General features: G+C 40.6%; 2 protein-coding genes across 2 annotated transcripts; one reads left to right on the top strand and one right to left on the bottom strand.

Annotated features, from left to right (window-relative positions):
- Positions 1-3,199: 3,199 nt before the first annotated feature.
- On the bottom strand, positions 3,200-14,806 carry socs5 (suppressor of cytokine signaling 5). Its single transcript, XM_022743663.1, has 2 exons — positions 14,506-14,806; positions 3,200-8,331 (listed from the first exon to the last, which is right to left on the bottom strand). Exon 2 carries the CDS (start codon positions 8,310-8,312, stop codon positions 6,621-6,623), a length of 1,692 nt encoding a protein of 563 aa, XP_022599384.1. The 5' UTR covers positions 8,313-8,331; positions 14,506-14,806; the 3' UTR covers positions 3,200-6,620.
- LOC111220778 (GTP cyclohydrolase 1-like) lies at positions 14,743-24,480 on the top strand. The gene is made up of 6 exons (XM_022743997.1): positions 14,743-14,845; positions 23,249-23,536; positions 23,852-23,961; positions 24,061-24,116; positions 24,258-24,289; positions 24,392-24,480. Exons 1-6 carry the CDS (start codon positions 14,743-14,745, stop codon positions 24,478-24,480), a joined length of 678 nt encoding a protein of 225 aa, XP_022599718.1.
- Positions 24,481-25,819: the final 1,339 nt, after the last annotated feature.

Below are 25,819 nucleotides of genomic sequence, written 5' to 3'. Positions count from 1 at the left end.
GACCAAACCACACACCACCAATTAGTGTAGTGCAGCATGATAAAGAAAAAAAAACATACTCCATATTATATCATGGGCCAGTGTGGATTACACTTAACAGTTTTATTTGGAATATTAAGACAATGAAGCATAAGCCAAGCACCAAGAGTGACAGCTACAAGTGTCGCATCATACGGCTCTTTAAAAATGAACAGGTTATACTGGAAAACAACTGTTTTTTTTCTCTTTGAATGGTGAAGCAGATACACAGAACAGACAGTGAGATGTGAACATGATTATGCCATTTACACGCTCCAAATCCTACCTGACAGCAGAAGAAAAGAAGAAAGAAAAAGAAGAGAAAAAGAAAAAGAAAAAGCAAGGAAAAGCAGAAGAAAATGGAACAGCGATATTCGTCTGACTACAGCTTGGTCAGCCTGTGGCAGTGGCTGCAGCCCTGGATTTAAAAGGGCTTTTGTGATTGGTCAGAACGAATAAGGCAGTCTGGGAACACGGCAGCGCTGCAGAGTGACAACCATTAGTTCCCATCATTGTCAAGTCCTGTTGCCTCGGCACCCACATCCACACAGCAACCAATGTGCACATACAGCATTAAAGTGACAGAGGATTGCAACCATTGTTACACTACACTCCATTGCATATTAGGGAGAAGTAATAATGAAAATAATAATTCTTTCATACATCTTTTTCCGTTTGTATATAGCACTTAACCCAGCTTTCTAAAATATATATGGGAACAAGGAAAAAAATTTTTAAAATATCTTTTTTTTTGTTTGTCCTCTTAACAGCTGAAACCATGAGTCGTACCGAGGTGGGGGGGGTAGGAGTCTTACATCCTGGGGTGTTGCTGTTGTTGCTGTAAAAAGGGACAACTAGCGACATAACCAGCCTGTCTCTCATCCAGACCAGACCCAGTGGTTTCTTGCCACAAGCGAGGCTCTCATAGTGCAGCTAAATAGTGTCATACTAATTACAATATAAGGTCAAAATAGTTCAATTCATGGCATTTTGTTTTTTTTTAAGAACATAGAATATACACATAAACACCCATCTTTGTTTTCCCTTTTTGTGGGGGAGTCACACACAAAGGTGGTGCTGGCTAAATGTGGTCCATCTTTACACATCCCTGGCTTGGGGTGGGCTTGGTGGGAGGGTGTGGTGTGTGTCAATACCTGGGGTAGTGTAGGTGTTAGAGGAAATGTCATGGTGTGTGCAAATGTGTGTGTTCCAGACAGTTAATGCACCACAGAAGAATAAAATGTCTTTTCATCAGGCTCCTAATACATAACTCCCATCATTCATCATACATACAATGTTTTTTTTTTTCTTCTCCTAAATCTACGGGTTATATGGCAAACATGTGCTACGCTTAACATCAGATATTTCCCATGGGGAAAACTGGGTTGAGAGGGTCCTGGGACTCTCCTTGCAACGGGCCTGCCTGAGAATAAGGGGGGTGGGGCGGGTGGAACAGGGGCAGAGAGGCATTGTTCACTGGAGTCACTGTCATCACCCCTCACAGTCGACTCTGCTTCCCCTCCACTGGAACCCTCTTGTGTGGCTCTGTCCATACACTAATATACTACCACACAACACACACGCATGCACAGAGTCTGCAGCATGCTGGAGCATACACCTCCATCGACAAAGCTTACAACACCTGAATATAAGTGAAATATTTTCAGGACCACCGGCTTCTTCGCAACACTCACACAAGTCTCGCCATCTTGAACTAATACACATACAGTGCTGTCCACAAGTATTCGGACAGTGAGACATTTTCAGTCGTTTTGACTCTGTAGTGCAGCATACTGGTAATGAAACAATGACTATGAGGTTAAAGTGCTAACTCCCAGTCCTTTTCCTACATTTGAGAGTGTTCAAATCCATATTGGGTGGACAGAGTGGGAATACTGGCTTTTTTTTTTTAAATATGCAATTTCACGTCAAAGCAGGCGAACAATGATCCTTATCACACAGACAGGACCAAGAGGAGCCAAAACAGGTCAAGTCCTGATCTCAGTCCAACCGAGGACGTTCACTTCCTGATAACCAGACTGAAGGCAAAAAGCTCCCAAAACAAGTAGGAATGAACATGGATGCAGCTCCAGGCCTCGCAGAACATCACCACAGACAGAGTGTCTGCCCATGTATGTGCAACTTTTGAGACTTTGGTACTGCAAAACGTGTTAGACCAAATTTTAGTATGAAAGTAAATGTGTTAAATTTGAGTAACTGTATAACTCCTACCATGTTCACCCCATATAGATACAAATCCTTAAGTTAAACCTTCAAGTTGTCACTTAGCTGAACTGTCATTTCAAATATGATGGAGTAAAGAGCCAACATTACAAAAAACACTGTCACTGTCCTAATATTTGCAGACCTGCACTGTAGAACACAAATACACAATTAAAGTGCTATTTACTTCAACAAATCCCTCGCCCTCTCTGTGAGCACATTGTAGCACGTTCAGTGAGCCAGCTCCATCTCTCCTAACATCGCCCTAACAGGGTTCGGAGAAAGAGTAGAGGGCAGGACAAACAGGCCTTAAGTTCACTCTAAACCAAAGTCACCTCTACATCAACACAATGATGTTAGGGATGTGGCCAGATGGAGAGAGCAGTTGGATATAACAACAACAAAAAAAAAAAAAATCACCTCCCGTCATACAGCAGCCATAAGGCAACACAAAGTGGCCCTTATAGTACCCAGTAAATTTATATCCCCACATGGTAAAATTAGCCTGTGATTAGTGCCCACAAGTGGGGTGGGGCACGGTAAGGCGTTATATGCTATTGCTAAGCAGCAGCATGATCGGCAAGTGGCAGTGAGCAGTGTGTGGGTTTTCAAAATTCAGACCCCTTCACTTTATTGTGTTATAGATTTTATTTTTAACTATGGTGAGGCAAAGGTCAGGACAAGGATATAAAACCATTTCTAAAGCTAACAATTGTGAAATGGAAGAAGTTTGGAATCAATGGGATAGACAGAGTCACCAGATAAAAAGAGCCCTGGTCTGAGAGGTGACTCTCACTCACTCAGAGCTTCATAAGTTTCAAAAAATTTGAATAATGAATTAAGGGTCTGAATGCTTTTGTAAATGAGATTTCAGTTTTTGATTTTTAATAAATTAGCAAAAATTAGTAAAAACATGTTTTCACTTAAAAAACATTGGATTATTGAGTGTAGATTGATGGGCAATTTCAGTCATTTATAAAATCAAATCTATAAACACAATAAAGGGGTCTGAATATTTTCTGAAGCTGCTGTCTGTATTTCTTCTATTTGACAGTGTTGGATGCTAAAAATTATGAAGCATAAAAGTGCACATGCAAGCAACTAAAATGTCAGCCTTATCCCCCTCCTCCTAACATTCACTCCTGCCACTCTAACATATACAGGTGATTAATGTGTGGTTTTCATGATTTCTGACAACAAAGTGCCGGCAAGTAGAAAATGTTCCAGACTCTTAAGTGGGGAAATGTTCGATAAACGTTAATCAATCCACAATGTAGTATAGAAATTACAAATCGGTTTGTGAAATATTAACCCTTTAACCCGCACATCTTTTACTACCTGCATAAAAATGATCTTACTGCCTGATAAATATGTGAAAATAGGTGTGTTGAGTTTCAGGGTGTAGATGGGAGCTTTACACGGCCTTGTCCTCCCTCATGAATATGTTGCAAAAAAGAGCAGTCTTCATACTATAGTATGGAACTAACTTTCATTTGTTTGTAAAGCTGATAATTTAGCTTAAATTTTAGCACCACTGAGCACTGCAATAAGCATTAGCCCAGTAGTTAATACACACAGCTGTGTGCAAGAGCTTTGGTCACCGTCTCAGCTATTCATGGGCAAGAAAATGCATGACACTTGTTCATGATTCATCCTCACTGATGAGAACAAAAATAACCTTTAACGTATGTGCGGGCTGATAGGACACATGAGCGCGCACACACACACACACACACAGACTAAAAAATGAACTAGTTTGACAACTTTTACAGATGAACCCTTCCAGTGATCATGAGCTCATGTGTGTTTCAGCTTTAATATTTCACTTTTACACATTAACTGCAGTGTTTTCATCAATGGAATTTCCAGATAATTGTATTTATTTTAGAACAATGTTCTCTGAACGCCTTAAGGTAATCTGTTTGTTTGTACCCACCTCATTCTCCCACAGTCTTGTGCACACGTTTGATTCAAAGTTCAACTACTTTCTTTTTTTTTTTCTTTTTTTTTTAAAGCCAGTTAATATGTATTTACTACTAATTAAGATTAAGGACAAACATGTTGCTGATGGCCAACTCAGGCACTGTCATCAGAAGTTGGATTATTCTGATCAACATGCTCACAGTTAAGAGTTAACCTTCCTGCCCTCTCATTAGGATTTGTTTGTCAAGTTGCAGCCAAGAACCTACACATGTGAGGGCTGGAAAAACATGGATATCTTGAGCTGAAATATGCTACAGTAGGGCTGGCATTGGACCCTCTACCAACCTAATACTACCACACAAGCCATAATATGGCGAAGGACTAATGCATGCATTAGTGATTGAGAACAGATGTAGCTAATGTAAAACTTATCATTTCAATAACCTGTCATATCTTAACCAACATAGCACCACTACAGTTTTTTTTCCCATTGAGTTTTAAGCTCATGCACGTCTTCATTGTTATTCTCTTCAGTCTCATTTTATAGCATCCGAGTGCACTGTGTTGAAGCATCTGCACCAGGTTTGGACTACAAAGCAACTGATTATGAAACAAGACAAATGGTTTTCTAAAAGGCACATAGGTTACACTTATTTTCTCTTCACACTGAGAACACAACAGAAATGACTGGATAGCTAGCAGTGTTTTTGTCCCACACAACTGAAATCATTCAGATTACATAACTAAAGCTCTCAAGTATATACCAACCTCTTGAGAGTCAAGTGTTGCCTGCACTCAATGCTATGACTATAAATGCAACCGGGCAATGAGGGGATTTCTTGGGGTAATTAGCTGTTAAGTGCGGGACATTAACTCCCAAGAAAAGCCTGCATGACCTCTTTCCTGTCTGTGACACAGTGCTCTTCATTAAAACAGCTCAACATATTTTAACATGTTTTCATAAAAGAAATATAAATTCAGGCAGGAAAGGGTTCTGCAATCTAATTGTGGGAGTTTTAATTCATCTTCACAAGCAGATTATTTTATGACGTTGTCTGTCTGGCCCATTCACCATCTGTTACTATGGGGGGGTCTCCCATGAAAAAGCCCATTATCAATCAAGCCTCACTAGTGTGAGCAGACCAGCTCACTGTCATGTTTAAAGGGACACTGGCATTTTGAATTTTCATCGATTGTCTTCACCTAGCACTTGTCACACGCACCCTCAACTCCTCAGAAAGCACCTGTTAGCATTCCATTAAATAACCACAGTGCACAGCTAGCTGCACCAATGTTACTAGTGCCTGGTGAAAATGGGAGAAAAATAACCAACTTGAAAACACAGGGTCCAAGCTTTCTGTATCGCCAGATGCCACCCAAAGGTGCTAACTGAAAGAAGCAGGTGTAAAACTAAACACTAGAAAGCCGTAGCACGATTCAAATGTTACCTTTGGAGCTAAATTTCACAGGAAAAAAATGAACTGGGTGCCTATGTGCACAATAGTGTGCAGAGTTGAAGAGCCTGTGGCCAGTGAAGAACTGACAGACTGCTTTGACATATGTAACCATGGCAAGAACTGTCAGAATATTTCCTTACAGTCTGTTTCAAAAGCAATTCTGCACAGCGGGGAAAGAAAGTTGACAAGTTTAGATTGCTCACTAAATAGTACACAGCAGACTGATTTATTATTCATCATTCACCATTACTGCTTAAGGAGGAACTAGTGTTTTTAAGGACTAGAGTATTATCCTTAGAAAGCACTTATTTTCCCTGATGTGCTGTCCTGAACTCTCTGGACCCTCTTAGAATCTGTCCTCGTCTCTGGCTCAGGTGATACTCATGCGTGCAAAGAGATGGCAAAGAATGTGCCTTATGTAGCTCTATCCATGGGACAAGCTCTGACTGCAATATACCAATAGCACCTCCAGATGCCCTCTCAACCCATACACACCTTAAACCCTCTTGGGAAGGTGTATCCACTAGGTGCTTTGACAAGCTAAGGAAATTAAAAAAAAATAAAGAAAGCACAAAGTGAACTGTACAACATAGCCATGTGGGCCTAAATAGCAATTTGGGATGAACAGGGGAGGCATGCAGGCAGGTCTACAGGCAGGGTGATGTTGTGGGATCAGGCAGACGTTTAGCACAAAGCGGGAGAGAAAAGACACAAAGCACTGATATTTGTGCCTTCCCTCCCTGTCAAAACAACCTGTTCAACACAAAAACATGTGCTTGCCAGACAGCATTATACTGAATATAATCATATGTATTTTCTGTGATGTAAGTAATAACTAAAACAAAGATTAGAATGAATCTTGTATAGCTTGTTATATTTAAATTCCATCCCCCACCAGAAAGAGAGCCATATCAGCATAGCCTCTAATTGGCTAATGAGGAATTTCTCAAGTTCTGTGATCCTGCTGCAGTGTGTGTACAGGCAATGGAGAAGCCCGCCCTATTTGACCTTGAGTGGCGGTTCCCTCTCCAGCCAGCGAACTCGTACTTTCTGTTTATAGTGATACTCCTTGAGGAAGTCCTGCAGGGCAGGGGGCAGCGGCAAAGAGCCTATACCATCGTATGTGGTCCAGCGGCAGATGGCAGCTCGTGCCAAGTGCTGCAGGCCAAAGGGAAAGGTTCGATGGAGAGGTGCTGTGAGCAGCGGTTCAAAAAACATGCAGGCGCTGGGGTCCTTGTAGTGCTCCAGCAGTCCTGTGACGGTGGAAGAGTGGAAAACACAAGGGTCATGGGCGTCAAAGCTGAAGTTGTGGTTCCACTGCTCGATGCGGGCGTGCAGTGAGCGGTTGTAACGGCGGAAGCTAACGGAGAAGAGGTAGTCCTCCTGGGCTGAGTCACGCAGTAGGAAGGTGCCCTCCGGCCGTCCATCCAGCAGTGCCTCAGCCTCGTAGCGGTCCATCACACCCCAGTAACAGGGCAGAGCAGTGATCTGCAATAGGTCCGGCACCAGGCAGTGGATGTAGTCTATCTGGGTGTGAACCTTCCACGGTCCAGGTTGCTGCCGGCTCAAGTGACCATCGCCAGAGGCGTGCCTCTGCTTAGGCCTCCTGGCCTGTAGACAGAGGGTGGTCGAATCCTCCTCAGAGTCACAGTCCTGGGCTGACACTGAAGCCCCCAACACCTGCCCACAGGCCCCTGATGATCCAGCGCCCACAGTGCTGCCAGTCCCTGAGGCCCGGCCATCCCCAGAGGCCTCTCCTATGCCAGGAGCCATCTTTGGTCCCAGTTTGTAGAGAGAGGAGCCTGGCACTGAGGCCTCCAGGGTGTGGATCTGTGCATTAGGTGGTGGGTCCACACCTTCCTCAATGCTAAGTCTGCGGCGCTCACGTAGACGTTCCTCTTCATCCTCAGGAGAGGGGTGGGCCGGGTCAAAGGCATCAAGCAGGGCAGTGGAGGAATGCGGGCTGACCGGTGCTGTGTGTTGCTTGATCAAGTGCCACTTGTGAGCAAGGTCTGAGCCTGGTGGGAAGGGGCAGGTCTCCAGCATGAGCTCTGTTAGGTGAATCTTACGTTTGGAGGTGACAGGGTTCTTAGTTGAACGGGAGCGTCTACGAGTAGGCAGGGGTAAGCACAGTCCTACTGTATCACTTAGCCGCTGGCGCAAAGACCGAGCATTCAGACTGCGTCCTCCAGATACAGAGTCGCTCATCTCCTGGATGGAGCTGACTGCATAACGCCTGTCCCTGCGATTCCCACTCCCCCTTAAACGGCCAGACCGCCTATCTGCCTCCAGAGAGCTCTGGGTTTTGGTGGAACATGAGTGTTTTTTCTTGCCCCCCCATGGAGCATGACGGGAATAGGAGTCTCTCCGGGCCAAGGGAACACCCCCTGATCCTCCCCGCACATCCTCAGTGTCCTTGTCGATAGTGATCTCTACTATCTGAGGGATGTCCGACACACAGTTGTGATGGCGGCGTCCTGATGTTACCATTGGCACTGGTAGGAGGCTCCGTGATGGACTGGAGGCTCCTGATGCATGCGCATCACCTGAGCTGCCCCCTTGGCCAAGATCCACCACACAGTGGACGGCATCTGCCTCAACCCTGCTTTCACTGGGTCCTGAACTGTTGTTGTGAAAGAGTGTCTGGCATTTGCTCTTCAGGTTGCTCCACATGTTGCCCACTTTCTTCATCAATAGGAGCCCCTGGGACCTGGAGGAAACAGGAGACAAAACTGATTAAGTCACAGGTGGAGAAATCTTGCAACAGCAACGGCACCTATATTTAATACTGAGGTACAAGCTATATAAAGAATGTCCTACATTTTAATTCCCCAGACTACTGTGTATCTAGTAATTAGACATGGTGTGAGTGTAACGGGGCCAAAGTGTCTGAGAGGTGGGTGAGCTTGAGTAGTTGGAACAGCAGAGTTGGGAGTTGCCAGGCAGACGTGCAGGGACACAAGGCCACAGCTATAAATGAACCCAGGATCTGCTCACAGCTGATCTGCTGGTATGTACTGTATTACAGAGCCAGTCTAGACCTGACCAAAAACTTTCCCTGTAACAGCAGCAGACGGGGCACACATACATGCACATACACACTCACAAATGCCATTGATTTATCACTTTCCTAGAATTTGACAGATTTGGAAGTAGTGGCACCAAACTGTGTTTGAATTTTACAGTGAGCAAAGTCACCACAGGTATGTGGCCTGCCAAACACAAAACCTTGAAGGATTCCATAATGCAGCATTTCCTTTCCTGTTTCAGTTTTTTTTTTCCTGTACTTCACAGATTTATTAAGGTATACATTTTATTGTTGCCAGTAAATCCAAATCCCTGTAGTAAAAACATTCTGATACCTGAAAACCTTACCAATTTGAAACATCTCTAAAACACTTTAGGGCCTCACACTTAAGTTTTAGTTCTTTGTTCCTAAAAGTGAATTACTACACTGTGTTTGGTCATTTACTGCTTGAACAAAACAAATTTTATTTCATTCTCAAGAAAACTCTATACAGAAACTGATAACATGATCAAACTTTATCCATGCATATGAGGTGCAAGCAGTGAATCATATGATGCAGGTAAGAATATGCACTTCAATCATCAGAGTTCTCATTCAAATTTAAATCCCCAACCCTGTCAGCATTCATTGCATGTGCTATTCACTAACACACAGGAACTCAAAGACATTAGTCCCTCTGTGGCTCGTCTACCTCACTTCCTCCCACTTCTCTCCCTTTTTTTTGATAGGCTAATTCAATATGCTTCTGGGCTAAAAGCAGCTATCCAACTACCTGGCATCATGTCGAGCTGCATGCAGACTTTGCCTCCAAATATTGATAAAGACATTATGGATTTGCACAGTCAGCTGTGAGAGACAAGGAACCTGTGATGCGCAGGAAATCAGACCAGTCTTCAGCACGACTGATTAAGTTGATTTGCTGAGGGCAGTTCTAAGGCTATCACTAACAAACTCTTGACATCTCTCCAGACTTGGCCATAGTCATCCTACACACTGACTTGGTTTGTACTCACAAAAGATTTTTGTGATACATACACCTACAATTAATTTGTTGCTATGAAAAAATGTCTTATTCACACAGCTAAGTTAAACTATGAATGTGACCAGACTAATGACTCTTATTCTGATTTAAATGTGCGAGCACACAATATGCTTGAGAAAGTGCATTGTCTGGTCTGTTGTACGTCTTCCTCTTATTCTCTTATGCGGCAGTGCCAGTACCTAAATCCACAACTGGCCTTACACTCCCAATCTGATTGCCACTGGCTTCAGATGGAACTCCAAAGATAAACTAGACATATTTTCTAACAAACAACATCCAAAGCAACGCTCCCACATGCTTTTCAGCACCAAATCATTTTCCTGATCAATTTCATTGTACTAATATCTATATGCTGCAATTAAATTATACTTACTTAACTATACTTAAAAATATGTTGGGTGAAAATGACAATCACTAGAGCTGGTTTAAAACGTTTTTTTCAAAGCTGTAAAACTTCCTCCCTGTCATACACAACGAAGCCTATGTCAGCAATGCAACACACACACACACGCGCGCGCGCACAAACGCACACTGCAAGCTGTGGCCAGGAGTTTGCTACTACATTTGAAAACAAAATTATATATTATAATTTTTTATGCATCTGATTTTGGCTATGTAAAATGCCAGGTGAATTTACTTATATTTACCTCTGATTTAATTATATTAAAATTTTCTTTTCATTTTAGAGTCTTTTTTATTACTGTTGCTAATGCTTGTACTATGAGGCTATGTGTGTTGTTGCAGGTCCTTAGTAATAAAACTTAGACCTATTAATCAATAGTTGGCCATATTATTAATCGACCATTAAAAGCTTATAAAATACAAAGTGCATGTTTTTCTTATTAAAGCCTTAATTTAAATAATGATGTGGCCCGTTTTCTTGGCACACACAATTAGATCATTTAATTTAGTAAACACCAAAACACAAGGTAACTACTTAAATCCCAATGCCCAACATTGCTCTTTCTGCTTCTGCACATCCTTACGCAACACGTGGCCCTATCAAATTAGAAAGATTTGTCTTTGTCATATGGTTATCGTCAACTGATCAATGCTGCACTGAGAAAGGACTGTAGCGTTAAATTGCCTTTACTAATGAGAAAAAGTTAAAATGGGTGTCCTAATCTCCTAACACACTTACTTCTGTTTATATAAATTTAAGATTGTGAATATATATTTATGCTGTAAAATAGGAATCACAGAACACTGTGACCCCTAGCTGATCAAAGAACTGTGAATTGATCTCCAGTTTGGGTGAACTTAAATTTGCAACATGTCACCAAGGTGAGAAACTCTTTTTAATGTGCCATTCCTGTTGTATAGAAAACCACTGGCATTGTGCCCACAGCATGAGCTCTGATTATAACTCCTCACTTTATGGCAAGTGTCCACAGTGTGTGGAACTTCAGCTGTCCCACGTATGCACAAATAATGCTGTGCCAACTGAGTACATCTTCATTAAGCTAATGCTTACCTTATGCTGCAACAATTAATTGATTTATCAATCAACCAATCAAAAGAAAATAAATTGCCAAGGGATTGTTTTCTTTGAAAGTCATTTTCAAGCAAAAGCAAAACACTGGACAGTTCCAGGTTCTGAGATGAATATGAATAATATAGGGTTCTGGACTATAGTCACACAAAAAGAGATATTTGATGGCATAGCCTTTGTGCTGAAATATGTGCTGTGCTATTTTCTTTTTACAGTTTTCTGGGCCAAATGATTAATTGAGAAAATAACTGGCAGATCAATGAATAATGGAAATAATCATTTATTGCAGCCCTACTCTCAACAGTGATTGGTGATCAATAATCACCATTCCTAGCAAACTCCTTCACGTTGGAAATTAATTTAATGGTTAGGTCCAAAGCTTCTTACTGCAGCCAACTGACTGATTGATGCTTCACATTTGTTTAGAAAATGTTCCTATAATTTGCGATGCTCCAGATACACACCTTCTGTAAATGGATCATGTATTAGTCAGGCATGACTGAACTGCAATAAATAATGTACCTTACTCACTGTTTTCATAAATTTTCACACAATTTTGTAAACCACCTATAACAACGTAAACCAAACTCTGCAAAAACCAAAGAAAATAATGACATATAATGTCTCTGCTTTTAGTTAAGAGATGGCATGCCTCATGTTACACACAGTTTAACAGATTTAACAGTAATCTGAGAAAGACATTTAAATACAAAAGCACTAGTAATCAACTAATTAGGTATAACAATCAGGAGAGAGAAGGTGGGAGCAGTGCATCTCTACCCACAACCCACATGTGAAAGTTTAACTGAAGTGTTACTTAAGCTATTTATGATTTCAATATCTTGGCTCCATAGCATACTAACACATCTTGACAATTTCAAGATTCAAACTAACTTAGACAATCAAAGGTTTCACCAAAGAAGCAACATGGCTCAAAATGTACTTGAACTATTTGTCCGGCCAATCTGTCTTTAGAAATCAAAACATGCAAACAACTGCCTATCATTCGCCAAAATTTTTGTTGGAGCACAAAGTCTTACCAGCCACAGACTAAATTTGCCAGATTTGTCTTTATTCTGTAATTGCACTGTCAGCAAGAAAACACTGACCCTCGAACTATGACTGCATGTTCACACCCTGCTGTTTAACCTCCAAGATAAACTGGAACTGTGAAGCTAATGTTTTATCAGTTACATCTTGAGAGGCTGGATTTTCCATCCGGGTTGGTGTGTTTTATCCCTCAGCTTGGTAATCGCTTAAAAAATACAAACAATGAAAAGTTCCAGTGACCAAGACACATGGCTCAAAGGGGGCAGGATCTCCAAAACTTCGTAAATTGTGACCAAGTATGATTAAAACATGCCTATAACTTAACCCTATGATTGTCACCGCAATTTAACAATAATAAATGACAAGTGTTCAGAAGATTAACCTTACAAGCCAGGAGACAGAATGTTGGGAGTTGAACCATGAAAATGTAAGAATTACTGCAAATTTGAAGGAATGACCAACGAGATCTGAAACCTCTATAATCTGCCCTGTGTCCTCATTAGCATGGCTCCATTCTTATGAGATATCAAGGAAACTGTTGGAGCTATCCAAAACAGACAACATTAATAATACTGGATGTCTGACCAAACAACAACAAAGTTCACCACCTTTTAGGTCAGTGCATTTATTAAATGCAAACCACTGTTGTGACCTCGAACTCTTACATCAGACAATTTGCAGCAATGCATTAAACAAAAGCTTGCAACAACGTACTCCATTTGGTGCATATCTAAGTTACAATTTTCACATTTAACTCTTGCTCTTCTTATTTATACTTTACAACCAAGAAATGGGTTTGTATGTCTGCAGAAGGACTCACAATATTTAGGCATCTCATATTGAAGATTTCTGCCAAGAATTAACTCCACTTAGCTAATTCAACAGTGATTTTTTAAATATAGCCGTCCTATATAATTCTCTATGAGTCGCGACTGATAACAATGGCCACACCAATAGTGCAAACCAGTCCACAACCATTTAAAGTCTCCCTGAAACAGAACTAGGCTACTTCTACTCTCCGGCAGCCCAACACACCCATTCTCCTGGGATCACACTGATCTAAGAGAGGGCTGGAGAGAAGACAAGATTAAGGGAGGACGCCTTTTCTGCTCAGAACAGACCAGAGTTAATGAGATATCTGCAGCATCTCGCATTCTTAAAGATATGTGGGATGGCAGATAGCCATACAGGGTCTGCAAATGACTGATAAAAAACACTGATTCTTCCTATCATTTAAATCTCAACAAATATTAAGACTTTTAATAGAAATTTTGATATGACAAGCTCTGCATTTTTTCCTCCACTAAACAAGAGTCAGAATAAATTTTTTGCTAAAAATAGACTTTTCAAATAGAGGCAGACTATGCACAGTCAAACAAATTCCTGAAACTCAATATTACATCGTTCTTGAGCACATCAACAGTGTATGTAAAATTATTATTCTGCCCTTGTGTAGCTTTGTTCTTAGGTCTAACTCAATAATTAATAAAGAAAAAATTCAAGTCATACAGGTAAGAAATCTGTAATTAACATTAGTTACGTCAAATTATGTGTAAAAGAATACCTTAACTTGCATTCAAATTCAAACACCGTTTAGAGTTAATGTTAACCTTAAGTTATTCCTACAATTTCAAAGCTGCCTCCGTTGAATGTGATCTTGTCATGCAGATTAACGTGGACAGTACGGTTCCGTTACTCTAACGGACAAACTTACAGGTATGTCAATACAAGACCCACAATAATCGAGCTAAAACGTTGTTATAGCTGGTCTATAGAAATGGTTGGAAGGCCTTTAGGCTTACTAGAGGCCCCACTTTTCCCCGGTCCCTGCCAAGTTAGCTCACTTGCTAACACGTTAACCATCCACAGTCAGACCCAATACACCGCTAAATGTGGCTACAGCCGCGAAGATAACGTTAGCTAATCTCATATTGCCCAGCTGGCTGAGTGGCTCGAGTCAGATGTATAATATTTTTCAGAAGTAAATTAGAAACGTCTTTCTTTTAGTTGGCAACAGATGGCTAACTTACAGTTCAGGCTTACGAGCTGTCAAAAATGCTAAACGTTAGCATTCCCTGGACTGGGGGTTTCTAACGTTTTAGTTAGCTTTGGCTAACCAGCCAGCTAGCGGGGTTAGCGGGTTAGCTTATGAAAAATCGACACAAAAGATTGTAGAAATATGCCAAGTGGTGCAGTGATGTTTAAAGATGCTGCGTAGACAAATGTGACATGCGTGACAAGTAATGGTTTGTTTCTCGAATTCATATCTTACCCTTGTGCCTTGTGAAAGCCCTATTCAACTGCTCTCTTTGTCTGCAAAAAATGGCTATTAAGAGAAGTCAGGCATATATCCCCTTTGCGGACCACGGTGTCGGATGAAAGCACTAAAGGTACGCGGATACTTGACGGTATCATCCCGAATATTTTAACAATAATTAGTTAAATACTAATAAAAAATATTTAAAAAGTTAATTTAGTCTTTAAGTGCCGCGAAAGCCCGTTCTTCATCATGGTGGGGGTCTTCTCTTCTGCCGTGGTCGCTGCTGCCTCTAGCAGCCAATATGACGGCGGTCTCAGCCGACAGAGAGCCGGAGAGGCGGACGATGTTCAACGTGAGTGAACCCGACTGACAGCGGCTCAGTCCAATGGAGGAAAAGGAAAAGGCGGCCACTTCCGACACAGCACGCGGATAGGGAATGCCCTGGAGCTGGCTCCTCGTGACGGGCGTTCTGTGGCTCCAATGAACGGGCAGAGGAGGCTGAGGCTGTCCGCTGGCAGCTACTTGGAAACGTGGAGAGGTGAAGTGATGCTGATGGTGTCCCGGCCAGGCCGGACTACTGACTCACTGATGTCATTCAGGTAAGAAGGCCAGCAGTGGCTCTGCCTGTGAAGTCAATGAAACCACGGGGAACAATCCAAGCGAGGAGGAATAACTTAATTTCACAATTAGGATCAGACAGTCATAAGTAAAGAATGTATAATAATAACTACAATAATCACATTACTCCCACCAATATGACTCCTATTATCATCATACCCAAGGCTGGATAACCAACTGGGCAACTGTTCTTAGAACCTGGAAAGCTCAAGACTTAATGTCAACTGGTTTTTAGTCATTTAATTTGGATATATTTGTGAATATGCACAAACGTAAAGTACAATATTAACTGACATGATAAAGGCCTTAAGATATGTCTTGCTTTATACCTGATGCCCTGTCTTGAAGAGGGGCCACATGTTAGAATCTAGTTTTAAAATCTTCACTATTCCAGTTTAGTGCTTTCTTATTGTATATTTCTAATTTGTTTTGTATTCAGTCAAATTACCACTGAACAAATGGGGGACTGGTAGTATCCAAGCATAGAAAAACCTTACACATTACACAGAGAGTGAGACCAATAGGTGGTTAGGAGGGGCCCAGAAGCTAATTTTTCCCCCGGAGCTTTTAGCAGGGTAATCTGGGCATACCTGCAAGCTTTCCTGGCCTCATCAATTGGACTTTAAAGTACAGAACAAAGTAATTTATCCACAAAGAAAACAAGAAATAAAGGTATTAATTAGTGGAAATGTCAGGATGGCAAGAAAAACTACAGTCCCCCTAAGTGAAATCAAGTCAAACACTTATTAATGCCACACTCTCAAACCTCAAGTGCTGTAGAATTAGATATGGCATTATATGGCCGTGATCAGTGAATATGTGTCATAACTTGTACCAAAGTAAATCTTTGAACAATTAAAATGTCTGAAAGGAGCATTCATAGTCACTCTCACCCACACATGAAGTCATCTCCTGGAGTCGGATCATTCATGTGCACATGACACAAGGCGTAATGGGAAGTGGAAGTGGTGTGAGTAATGTAGTAGTTAGCTTGGAGCTGAGGTTGAGTTCAGGGGAAATCACCAGCAGCCCGAACACATTAGCTTTTACATCTCCGAGATGCTGATCTAATTTGTGCTTATGAAAGGAAATGAAAGAGAATTGTATTAGCACTGATTCTTCTGCCAGGAGTGATTCACACTATTTTAGTCAGCGAGGACCTTTCCTACCAGGTCTATGCTGTTTCATCTGCAAGCAATCCACAGTGAGATATGATGACTCCCTAAGGTGTCCAGGGTGAATGAGTGTGATTCAGCTGGATCTGAAGGAGAAAGGTCTGATGACAATACCATATTCTCAGACCACTTCTAGTATAAATGCGAGACTGTGGAAACTTCAGAGAGAGAAGTGTCCCAGCCTCCACACCTAACTATTTATAATGTTGATTGTTTTCATTTGTGTATGATTAGACTACTTGCAAATGATTGAAGGAATAGGAGGTGGAGTTTATTCTACCAGGATCATTCTGAAAGTTTTAGCTGCCGTGTGAATAACAGAGAAGACTACACTATTGTTCAAGTGTTTAGTGAACTTTAATTTACTTCAGCAAGCTACGAGTCTGACGTCCAAATAAACTAATGCAAATCATAAGTGCTGACAGACAATGTTTTGGCATGGGGAGTCACTTAGTACAGAAATAGATTTGGATGCAGATCAGTCGGGATATTAAGTAGATGGAGTGAGACAGACATTTGGTCGGATGTTTAGTGAGCGGTTCATGTTCATTTTTCCTAGTAAGGTGACTAAGAAAATTACATGAGCATTATTTTGTGCGATGTGCAGATCATTTTTCATGTTGAAATCTTTCACAAAAACATTGTTTTTGGATTTGAGCTCATCCTGAATTATTGTAAGATTGCTGTTCATACTCAGTTTGCAATTCAATTTGTTCCTGGTTGAGAGGACGTGTGTATACAGTACACTCTTTTTAATCTGGGAGCAGCTCTTGGAATTGTAATTGTATAAAGGTAAAAAAGATAAATACAGGACAGAACTGATGCTATGATTTATAATAACTGCTGAATAATATTCAAGAGTTCAATAGACAGTAATCCCATATTCAGTAAACAGAGTATATGTATATAGAGAAAGACATTGTTTAAAATAAAAGAAATACACACGGACTAAAAAAAAGACAAAAACAATGAATAAATAAATAAAATAAAACATTTTTAACAAACTTAGTTCTCTTTTGAATGAACTGTATATGTAGAGTATTTGGGAGTTGCTCATGTGGTGACAATGGCAGTGTCGCCATCTTGTGGCTACAGTAAGGAAACAAAATTGCTGGTTGATTCGTCAAACAAAATTATTGTTCTCTTCATACTTTTAGAGTTGTATTAGCCAATCAGGTTTCATTTCATCCATGTGTTATCCAAGCACAAAATACATGCTCATCCTGCAGGAGCACTTATTATCAAAAACTGCACATCTTCAAGGTTTTTGTTTAGGACTCCCATCTTTTCCATTTTATGATTATATCAGTCATAAATTTTTTACTTAATCTGAAATATTTCCATTGAAATAAAGAATGCCTTAATAGCATCCACAGGTGATAATATAATAATTCAAATTTTAAGATTAGCCCCGCTTGCATCTATTGTATTTTAACATTTCACAAAATCAATCTCTATTTCCACACAGTGTGATGTAAATAAATGAGGATTCTTGTGCAAGCTGTACTGATGCAGGGAGAGGCTACTGGTGGACTGCTGGACTTGCTGCCTCTCAGCTTGGGATTTTGTGTCACTGTTATGTCTTTTGTTGTCTTGACTTAGTGTCTTGGTTGTCTTGAATTTATGTTAATAAATTCCATGGATTTGGTTGTTTTCCACCCATGAGTGTTTTACCACCCATGGGTGGAGAGTAACATTGGTCCTTTTATCCAGTACATCTGTGTCCTATTAAAAGATAAAGATGAATACAAACTGTGAAACATTAGGCATGAAGTCCAAGGAAGTGTTTGTAGAACTGTAAAACACAAGAGTGAAGGAGCAGATCAAGGACGAGAAAATATGTAGTACTGTAGGTGTTGAGAATTCACAGGACACGGTAACTGCTAAATTGAGCAAAAGAAACGTGAAAGCAATTAGACTCTTCCAGCTGAAGGGGGTCAGGCAGGCAGGAGGCCGAAGAACCACAGGGCTCCATGGCTGCGAGAGGAGATCACTCAGAGCAGCAGTTCAGAGCTGCTCAGTCACCAGAGGAAGACATATGATATGACAACAGCCTGGAGCTCGGAAAAAGCCATGCAAAAGACTCCAGTGCAAAAACATACTGTGGTCTCATGGATCAAAAATGAGTTAGCTGGACAGTAAAGCATTGCAGGTCCCTTGATACAGAAATCAGTGCCACTTAAAAAATCTGGTGTGTTTTAATCAAGATGCCTTTGTCTTCCTTTGTCTCAGGTTTTTATTTTCATCACTACATTCCTCATGTGTACACAGTGTGTCTGATGACGGTCCCATTTAACACCCTGTAAATAATAAACCAGCATCAATCCATTGTCGGGTTATTTTGTTATGTTTATCTTAATTTATTTCTATATAAATGAAATTAATGTCACCATTTTCATTGCCATTGTGAAGACCATATGAGCGAGTAAATGCATGAAGAATTGACTGAATTTGCTGCATCATTAGTCATGGCAGCATTGTGGCAGTCAGCACACACCAGCCCTTCATGGTGCCTACACAGTCATGCCTAACAGGATCAAAAGGCTGAATCATTTAAAACGAAACCAAACAATTCAAAGCGATAAAATGTGTTGTTTAGTGGAGGTAATTTTCTGTTTGTTTCTCTTCTGCACAGCAGAGAATCTCAGGATCAGCTCCAGAGCAGCATCACTGATTTCAGGAAACTCAGGAAAGGAAACTTCTGCAGGGTTGTGGAGTATTAAAGGTGTCTCGTCATTCATCATAGAAATGGATATTTTGGTTAACACTGTTTTATCAAAAATTTAGAGAGATTGGTTTTACAGCCAAGGATGTCTTAAGATGCTTTGGATATGCAGCATTTGGTGTTGCACATAGAACATTTAAAAATACAGAACCAGATAAAGAGAACGTTTACATCCAAATTAATGTGGAGCATCAAACCATTTCCCAGATGTTGAAAAACCAGCATGCAGATCCATCACTGGATAATGCGGCTATTATAGATGTGACTGCTGTGCCAGATTCATTTTGATGAATGTGCTATAAGTGAGCCCAGACGTGATGTGGGTAGATACCAGCTTCCCTTTGAAGCACAAGACAGTCAGCAGGGTGAGGTCTGATCTCGTGTTGAACAGGATGGATAATCTAAATTTGATGCACTGGTTTTCACTACCTGAGGGTGAAGCCCGGAAAAGCAAAGTACCACCCAGGGACATCAAAAAGAAGCAAGTTAAGTGACACTGATGATCAGGCAGACACAGCGAGCCACATGTCTGAAGAAGTTTAACCATTTTCTAAATTACTCTATAATTAAAAAATAAAAAAGACAAAGTCAAATTAACATAAGGGTTTTCTTTACATTACAGAAGTTGACTTGTATATTATCGAACTGTAGATTACTCTGTATTTATTTTACAGTCAAACTCAAATCCACAGATTGGTTTAGCCATTTTCAAGCCTTTTATAATTGTAAAAAATTAAAGGCAAAGTTAAAGATTTGGGTTAGAGGTTAAAAAGTAAAGAATTGCTATAGACAAGTGCAGAATACATGCAGTATTTGTTTTGGTGTATCAATTAAACAGGATTATACAGGTCTTTTGAGGTCTCATTAATGTGTCTCTCTGTTTAATTAGGTCAGTCTGTGTCGCTGAGAAGTGAGGGGCCTAAAATTGAAGGGAAAAAGATGTTTCTGATACACAGTCAAGTTATTAGAGGAAAACGTTTTCTTTCTAAGAAACTTCTTAGTAGTTTAACAAACATGCATGAAACAAACTGTCTAAATGAGTGAATGAAATCGTTTTTAGTCCAAAACTCAAGGATAAGGTGTAACAAAGAGTTATCTAAAGGGACGATTCAATTGATATCATGTGGGCAGTGGAGTTAGGGATTACGCTGACTGACAGGAAGCTCTTTGTTCAGAAGGCTTTTCCACATCAGAGAAACCGCAAAGTGTTTCACACCACATGTTCCAGTGTGATGTGTGTTGATGCTGGTCGCTTATGCATAATGTTTTAACTGTCTGACAGACAAAGGACCGTGCATGTCTAGGACAAAAAACAAAGTTCTCAGAAAACGTAGAGGAAACTCTCAGGTGTAGTTGAAACTCTTAATGTTATAATCCAAGATTAAGTATAGATTTGATTTAGATTTGTAAAAGCAACAACTGGTTAAGCAGCAAGTTTAGAAAATTACATACACACATAAGACATTGTCAGCACACAGGGCCCAGGTGTGCCAGGTCTGATGATGAGCCCAGGTACTGGCAACCCTTTGCCACACCCGCCTCTAATACCTGTAAAAGGAAGCAGCCACACACAGGAAGCAACAGGTACGCAGGTGGAGAGGGTTGTCACAGCATGCAAACATGAACAAAGCAGTCACCACTGCAGGCCACGTGGTGGCCACCAAGTAGCAGCCACGTGTTGTATGTTAAAAAGCCACATCACACCAGTTCTGTGAATATGATGTCAAAACCTTATCTGTATTCATTTGTCCATTTTAAATAGTTTCCACAGAAAAGGGAGACGTTCTGTTCTGTCATTTGAAGGCTACCGCTTGCAATATGCCTGGCTCTTTGTTAGCCTAATGAACTCATTATTTCGATAAGCAGTCCCCTGATAGCAGATTTGATTTGCTTCCAGTTTTTCAAGTAGTTCTATTAAAAATTTCTGTCAAGGATTTCCACTAATAACTCAGAGGACACTTTAATGTGTCTACTTTTAGCTATTTTTTGGTGTTTTCTCTATTAATCCAGTCTTTGAAAGTGAAAAATTATACAAACAACAACAACAACAACAACAACAACACACTGTTCTAGGTTTGATTCCCTGGAACTGCAACATGATTGTGGGTGTGGTACAATTGTGGCCCTTAACCTCAACAGAGAACCAGAGAACAGGCTGTAATTTAGCATGGCCTCTTTTTTACTTATAAATTGTGCTTTCTTACGTAACTTGACATGATCATCTGACTTAATTGATCTTTGAGCTGATTCGTCTCTTTCCGCTCTGCTCACTCTGTTTTGCACGTTAAAGCTCTCGAGATAATCCTGTATTACATGGATGTAGGTGCTGTTTCTGTGTCAGACACTAATCAACAGACAAACAGAATCAGCATCACAACAAATAGCTACACACATTTATTTAGCGGAATCAGTTCTGCTCCTCAGGGTGCTCATCAGTACATCTAAGAAGCTTGTAATGTATTCAGTGAGGAGCACAATAAACCCACCGGGGCTACAGAACAGACACATATTATTGAGATACACAAAGTAAATTCACAGGGGGAGAGATGCTATGATATATTTTAATAAGAAACTAGAGCAGAGGAGAAACCAATCAACACATCAAACAAAGGCAACAACAGTATGTAGCAAGCCGGGGCAGACTGTGACCGGCAGCACAGTGATCAGAAGATTGTCTTCGTTGGATGTAACTGTTGATTTGTTTGATATGATTGGTCACGTTGCCTGTAAGCTGATACTTGTTCACCATGATGCACACTCCTGGACTTGTTATGAAGATGAAAGCACAACAAATTTTCAGTCCGGCCTATTGGAACCCAACACGTCTATTTCTAATGCTCTTGTCATATGAGATGTGAGCAGATTCCTTTAGAGTCCTTCGGTGCTGTCATGTGGTTCAGCAACGGTGCACTGGTGTTAACATGTAGTTGAGAATAATGTCTTTTTTGAGTGTAAATGAAAACAAAAGTCAGTTATGTTACATCATAGTGAGAGGTGTTTTCCAAAACATTTTTCCGTCATTCTTCTATCACTGAGGACAAATGAAATATTAAAAACACCTCTCACTATAATTCAATACACTTCAACAGCCATTTAAACTACAACCTTAGAATTAAATCAACTCCTCTATAAAACAGTTGCAGCAATAACAGAAAATGATAAACTTCATGAAGGGAGGACTTAGACTGAAATAGTTTGTAGGTTTGTATAATCCTTGTCTCAGATTCAGAGTCTGCAGTTTGCTATGCCCATTAATCCACATCAGTGAAAAACAATTAGGTCGGACAGTGCAAGCATACATCACGCACCAGCCAGTGCGATACTGGCTTGTATGTACTGCTTTTTACAAGCTTTTTTCTGACACAGTGATGTCAGGACTCAGGAGATCACGCAGCACGCAGCATATATCCCTTGCACAACCATTTCAACAGTTCTGAGTAAAGTTTCAATCAGCAGCTGGATATTGATAAAATTAGTGGAGTTGTACTTTGCAAACTGACATTTTCCTCACCCTGGTATAGATGCTCTTGTAATATAGTGATGACATTACCATAATCATATATATGTGCACTACAGACACAGGCTACAGGAAATTAAAGGAGTGAGGGTTGTGCCACACTAAAATTTTAATGTGCAGTCATGGTCCATGGTGACCTTAGACCCTTGATTATCTCCCCTGATGTCTCAGGATCAGCTGGTTCTTGGCATCAGTTGTGAGATAATTTGGAATTGATTTGCACATTAATCAGATGCCTCTGTTGGGAAATGGTAGTGTTATTCCAATGATGCCAGGGCAGTGAGATAGTGGGATAGTCTGAAGTCACATGGAAATGGTTAACCTCAATATTATAAAAGAAATAAAACTTTTAAGGTGAATGAAAATAACCGTCACAAATGTGCACAAGATGAATCAGGGATGAACTGGGCAGCACTTATAAATTTTCACAGCATTTGAGCAGAAGCGTGGGTAATGACACTGCGCTTGGCTGGGCAGGAGCACCATAAGGTCCTTTCACTTGTTTTACAGGTGTAATCAAGTAAGATTTTTTCCTGCTAAAACACAGCCCTTCTCCTCATTACTGGGGCCCACTTTGGGAAATTGGAAAAGGTGGTCAATTTCTCCTGGAAACTGTTGCATGTTAGTTTCCAACGTCGGCATAAAAACAAGCGGGATTTCCCTCCTGAGACCACTGACCGAACGACTCACAACAGGGGGCCATCTAACTGTGTTCTGCAGCGTCTTTCATTGAGAGCAACCAAGAGCCAGAATGGAGTTTCAGTTCGCCACAGAGCGGTGCTGAGTTGAGCAAGTGTATTGAGTCTAAACATGATGATTTGTGCAAAGAGGAGACAGTCTCAAAGGAAGCTGAAGATTTGACCGAGTTGTCTTGTATGGCGAAAGCTTACAGCACCGTACTGAGCGAGCTGAGTGAGGACACTGAGCGGGAGGGGCTTTTACGCACACCATTACGCGCAGCCAAGGCCATGCAGTTCTTCACAAAGGGCTACCAGGAGACGACCCAAGGTGAGTGCGCAGAGGATTGACCTTTCTCATGACAAAAATCACTAGTTTTAAGCATTTTGTGTCGTACTGCGATAAATGCAATTATACTTTTATAAAGTTTAGGATTATGTAAACACAACTTTACGCAAAGACTGGTCAGTATGTCCATAATTAAATGTAAGAAACATTATATACATAAAGTTTGTTGTCATTGCCTCAATAAATTTAATCAACATTTACTGCGAAATATTCAAAACTCAGAAGACACTTCCACATTTGATTTGATTATTTTCTCCAGTAAAGCAGAATATGTAACCAGCATTTTCATCTGCACAGCTATCCTGAGCGATGCCATCTTTAATGAAAGCCATGATGAGGTGGTGGTTGTCAAGGACATCGATTTTTTCTCTCTTTGTGAACATCATCTGGTGCCCTTCTTTGGGAAGGTAATTCAATTACAGAGACACTCAGAGTCCTGAAAGAATAATACCCTTTTGTTGTCGTTTTTGCTCTTATTTCAGTTACGCTTTGTTTCATTGTGTCAGGCTCACATAGCGTACATCCCAAACAAGAAGGTGGTTGGTCTGAGTAAGCTCGCAAGGTAAGTGATAACCACAGGATCCCACGCACACACACACACACACACACACACACACACACACACACACACACACACACACACACTAAAAATGAAAAGAAAACAGAACCCCCATTTTATTCGCTTTGTTTTCTACTTTTCCAGAATTGTTGAGATTTTCAGCAGGAGGCTTCAAGGTCAAATATGATTGACTTTACTCTTTTATTTTCATAATCTTTTTCTGTTTTTCCTCCTGTGTTAGATTAACTGTGCGTTTGTTTTCACTGTGTTCTCCACAGTTCAGGAGCGTCTAACCAAACAGATAGCAACAGCCATAAATGAGGCGCTGGAGCCTGCTGGAGTGGCAGTGGTGATTGAAGCTGTGTGAGTTTTAACTCTACGGCTTTACTGTATTCTGATTGTGGAAGGTAAACTTACAAAAAAATATTATTTTAGTTTTGTGGTTTTGTACCAAATTAATTCATTAATTGGATGTTGACAGTTTAGATTCAAACCTCTTGAACAACCTAAATGAGAATATATACATTAGAAAAGGTGATTATAGCCACTGAGGTGATATTTATGGCAAGTTGATCAAGTCATATTGTGACTGACCAGTGAGTCCCGGCCCGCAGCAGCTCTGTGCGTCCCGAGAGGTAAGAAAGCTCTACAAAGAAACAGACAGACGACACATATCACAACGTTAGACATCTTTTCTTTTATATTATGAGAAGTGGAAATATATCGTCGGTTTTCTATGAAAATGTGGTGGGAAAATTTAGTCAGATGAATGGGAAACATTGTGTCGAATTTAAGCTTCTCTGCAGAGCCTCGTTTTTGTCCAAGAGACAATGCTCCGACCTTCTGAGGCTGGATTGTAATGTTCCACTCGACTTATCCAAACATCTGAAGCACATTTTCAGCTCACTCTGCTTGCGCGCAACAGGCAGAGTGCACCTACCTATGCAGGCGCATATTACTCTCTTGATAATGCGCACTTAAAATAACAGATAAATACTGTGCCATATAGACTTCAGATCAGGTATTTCCGCTGTTTCAAGATAGCTATGCGCCAAAAATACATCTGACCACACCTCATTTTAAGACACACACCCATGCGCGCTCAGATGGGCACAAATGTATTTGCTATTTAAACAACTGGACGACAAAATGACAACTGCGTCGGTCTGAATCTAGCTTTGCGCAGCTTGCCACTTCTCCAACATGCAACACCCTTGGATCTCCCGTGAGTCTACATCTGCCAGTTTTTCAGTGAAATGCTGTTTCATCTGTCTCCATTTGGGGATGGTTGCAATCTTACTTCATCTGATACCTTTTGTGTAGATACCTATAGCTCTGGAAGACAGTTGGAATATCAGAAGGAATTCACCTTAAAAAATAATGGGAATATGGAGTGATGTTAAATAATGGCTGAACTGTACCTCAGGTGCATTTTGTGATGTTATTTTAGTCATTTTATTCTTATGTTATGTCACTGTATGCTGATGAGCAATATGAACCTATATTTTGTGATATATGAAGCTATATGGTACTATGTCTGATTAGGATGGATTATAATTTCAAAATATTTTTGAAACATCAGTGTGAGATATTTATTTGCTTGTACAAAAATTCACAGATCAATAAAAATGATACTTTTGGTGACTCTAACTTTCTTTTTCCTTTGTTGTCTGATCAGTCTTCGTAGGCTATAGGTGGCTGTGCAT

Source organism: Seriola dumerili, unplaced genomic scaffold, assembly GCF_002260705.1.
Source record: "Seriola dumerili isolate Sdu_G_001 unplaced genomic scaffold, Sdu_1.0 BDQW01000073.1, whole genome shotgun sequence".
In the NCBI taxonomy this organism is placed as follows: domain Eukaryota; kingdom Metazoa; phylum Chordata; class Actinopteri; order Carangiformes; family Carangidae; genus Seriola; species Seriola dumerili.
Note: the sequence above shows the minus strand (reverse complement) of the source record. Positions and strands in the feature narration are given on the sequence as shown.

Coding starts and splice junctions, on each gene's coding strand:
- LOC111220778 (XM_022743997.1), top strand. CDS start 14,743: ATGGTGGGGGTCTTCTCTTCTGCCGTGGTCGCTGCTGCCTCTAGCAGC. Junction 14,846..23,248: donor AGAGGCGGACGATGTTCAAC/GTGAGTGAACCC, acceptor TGTGTTCTGCAG/CGTCTTTCATTGAGAGCAAC. Junction 23,537..23,851: donor CTACCAGGAGACGACCCAAG/GTGAGTGCGCAG, acceptor TCATCTGCACAG/CTATCCTGAGCGATGCCATC.
- socs5 (XM_022743663.1), bottom strand. CDS start 8,312: ATGAAGAAAGTGGGCAACATGTGGAGCAACCTGAAGAGCAAATGCCAG.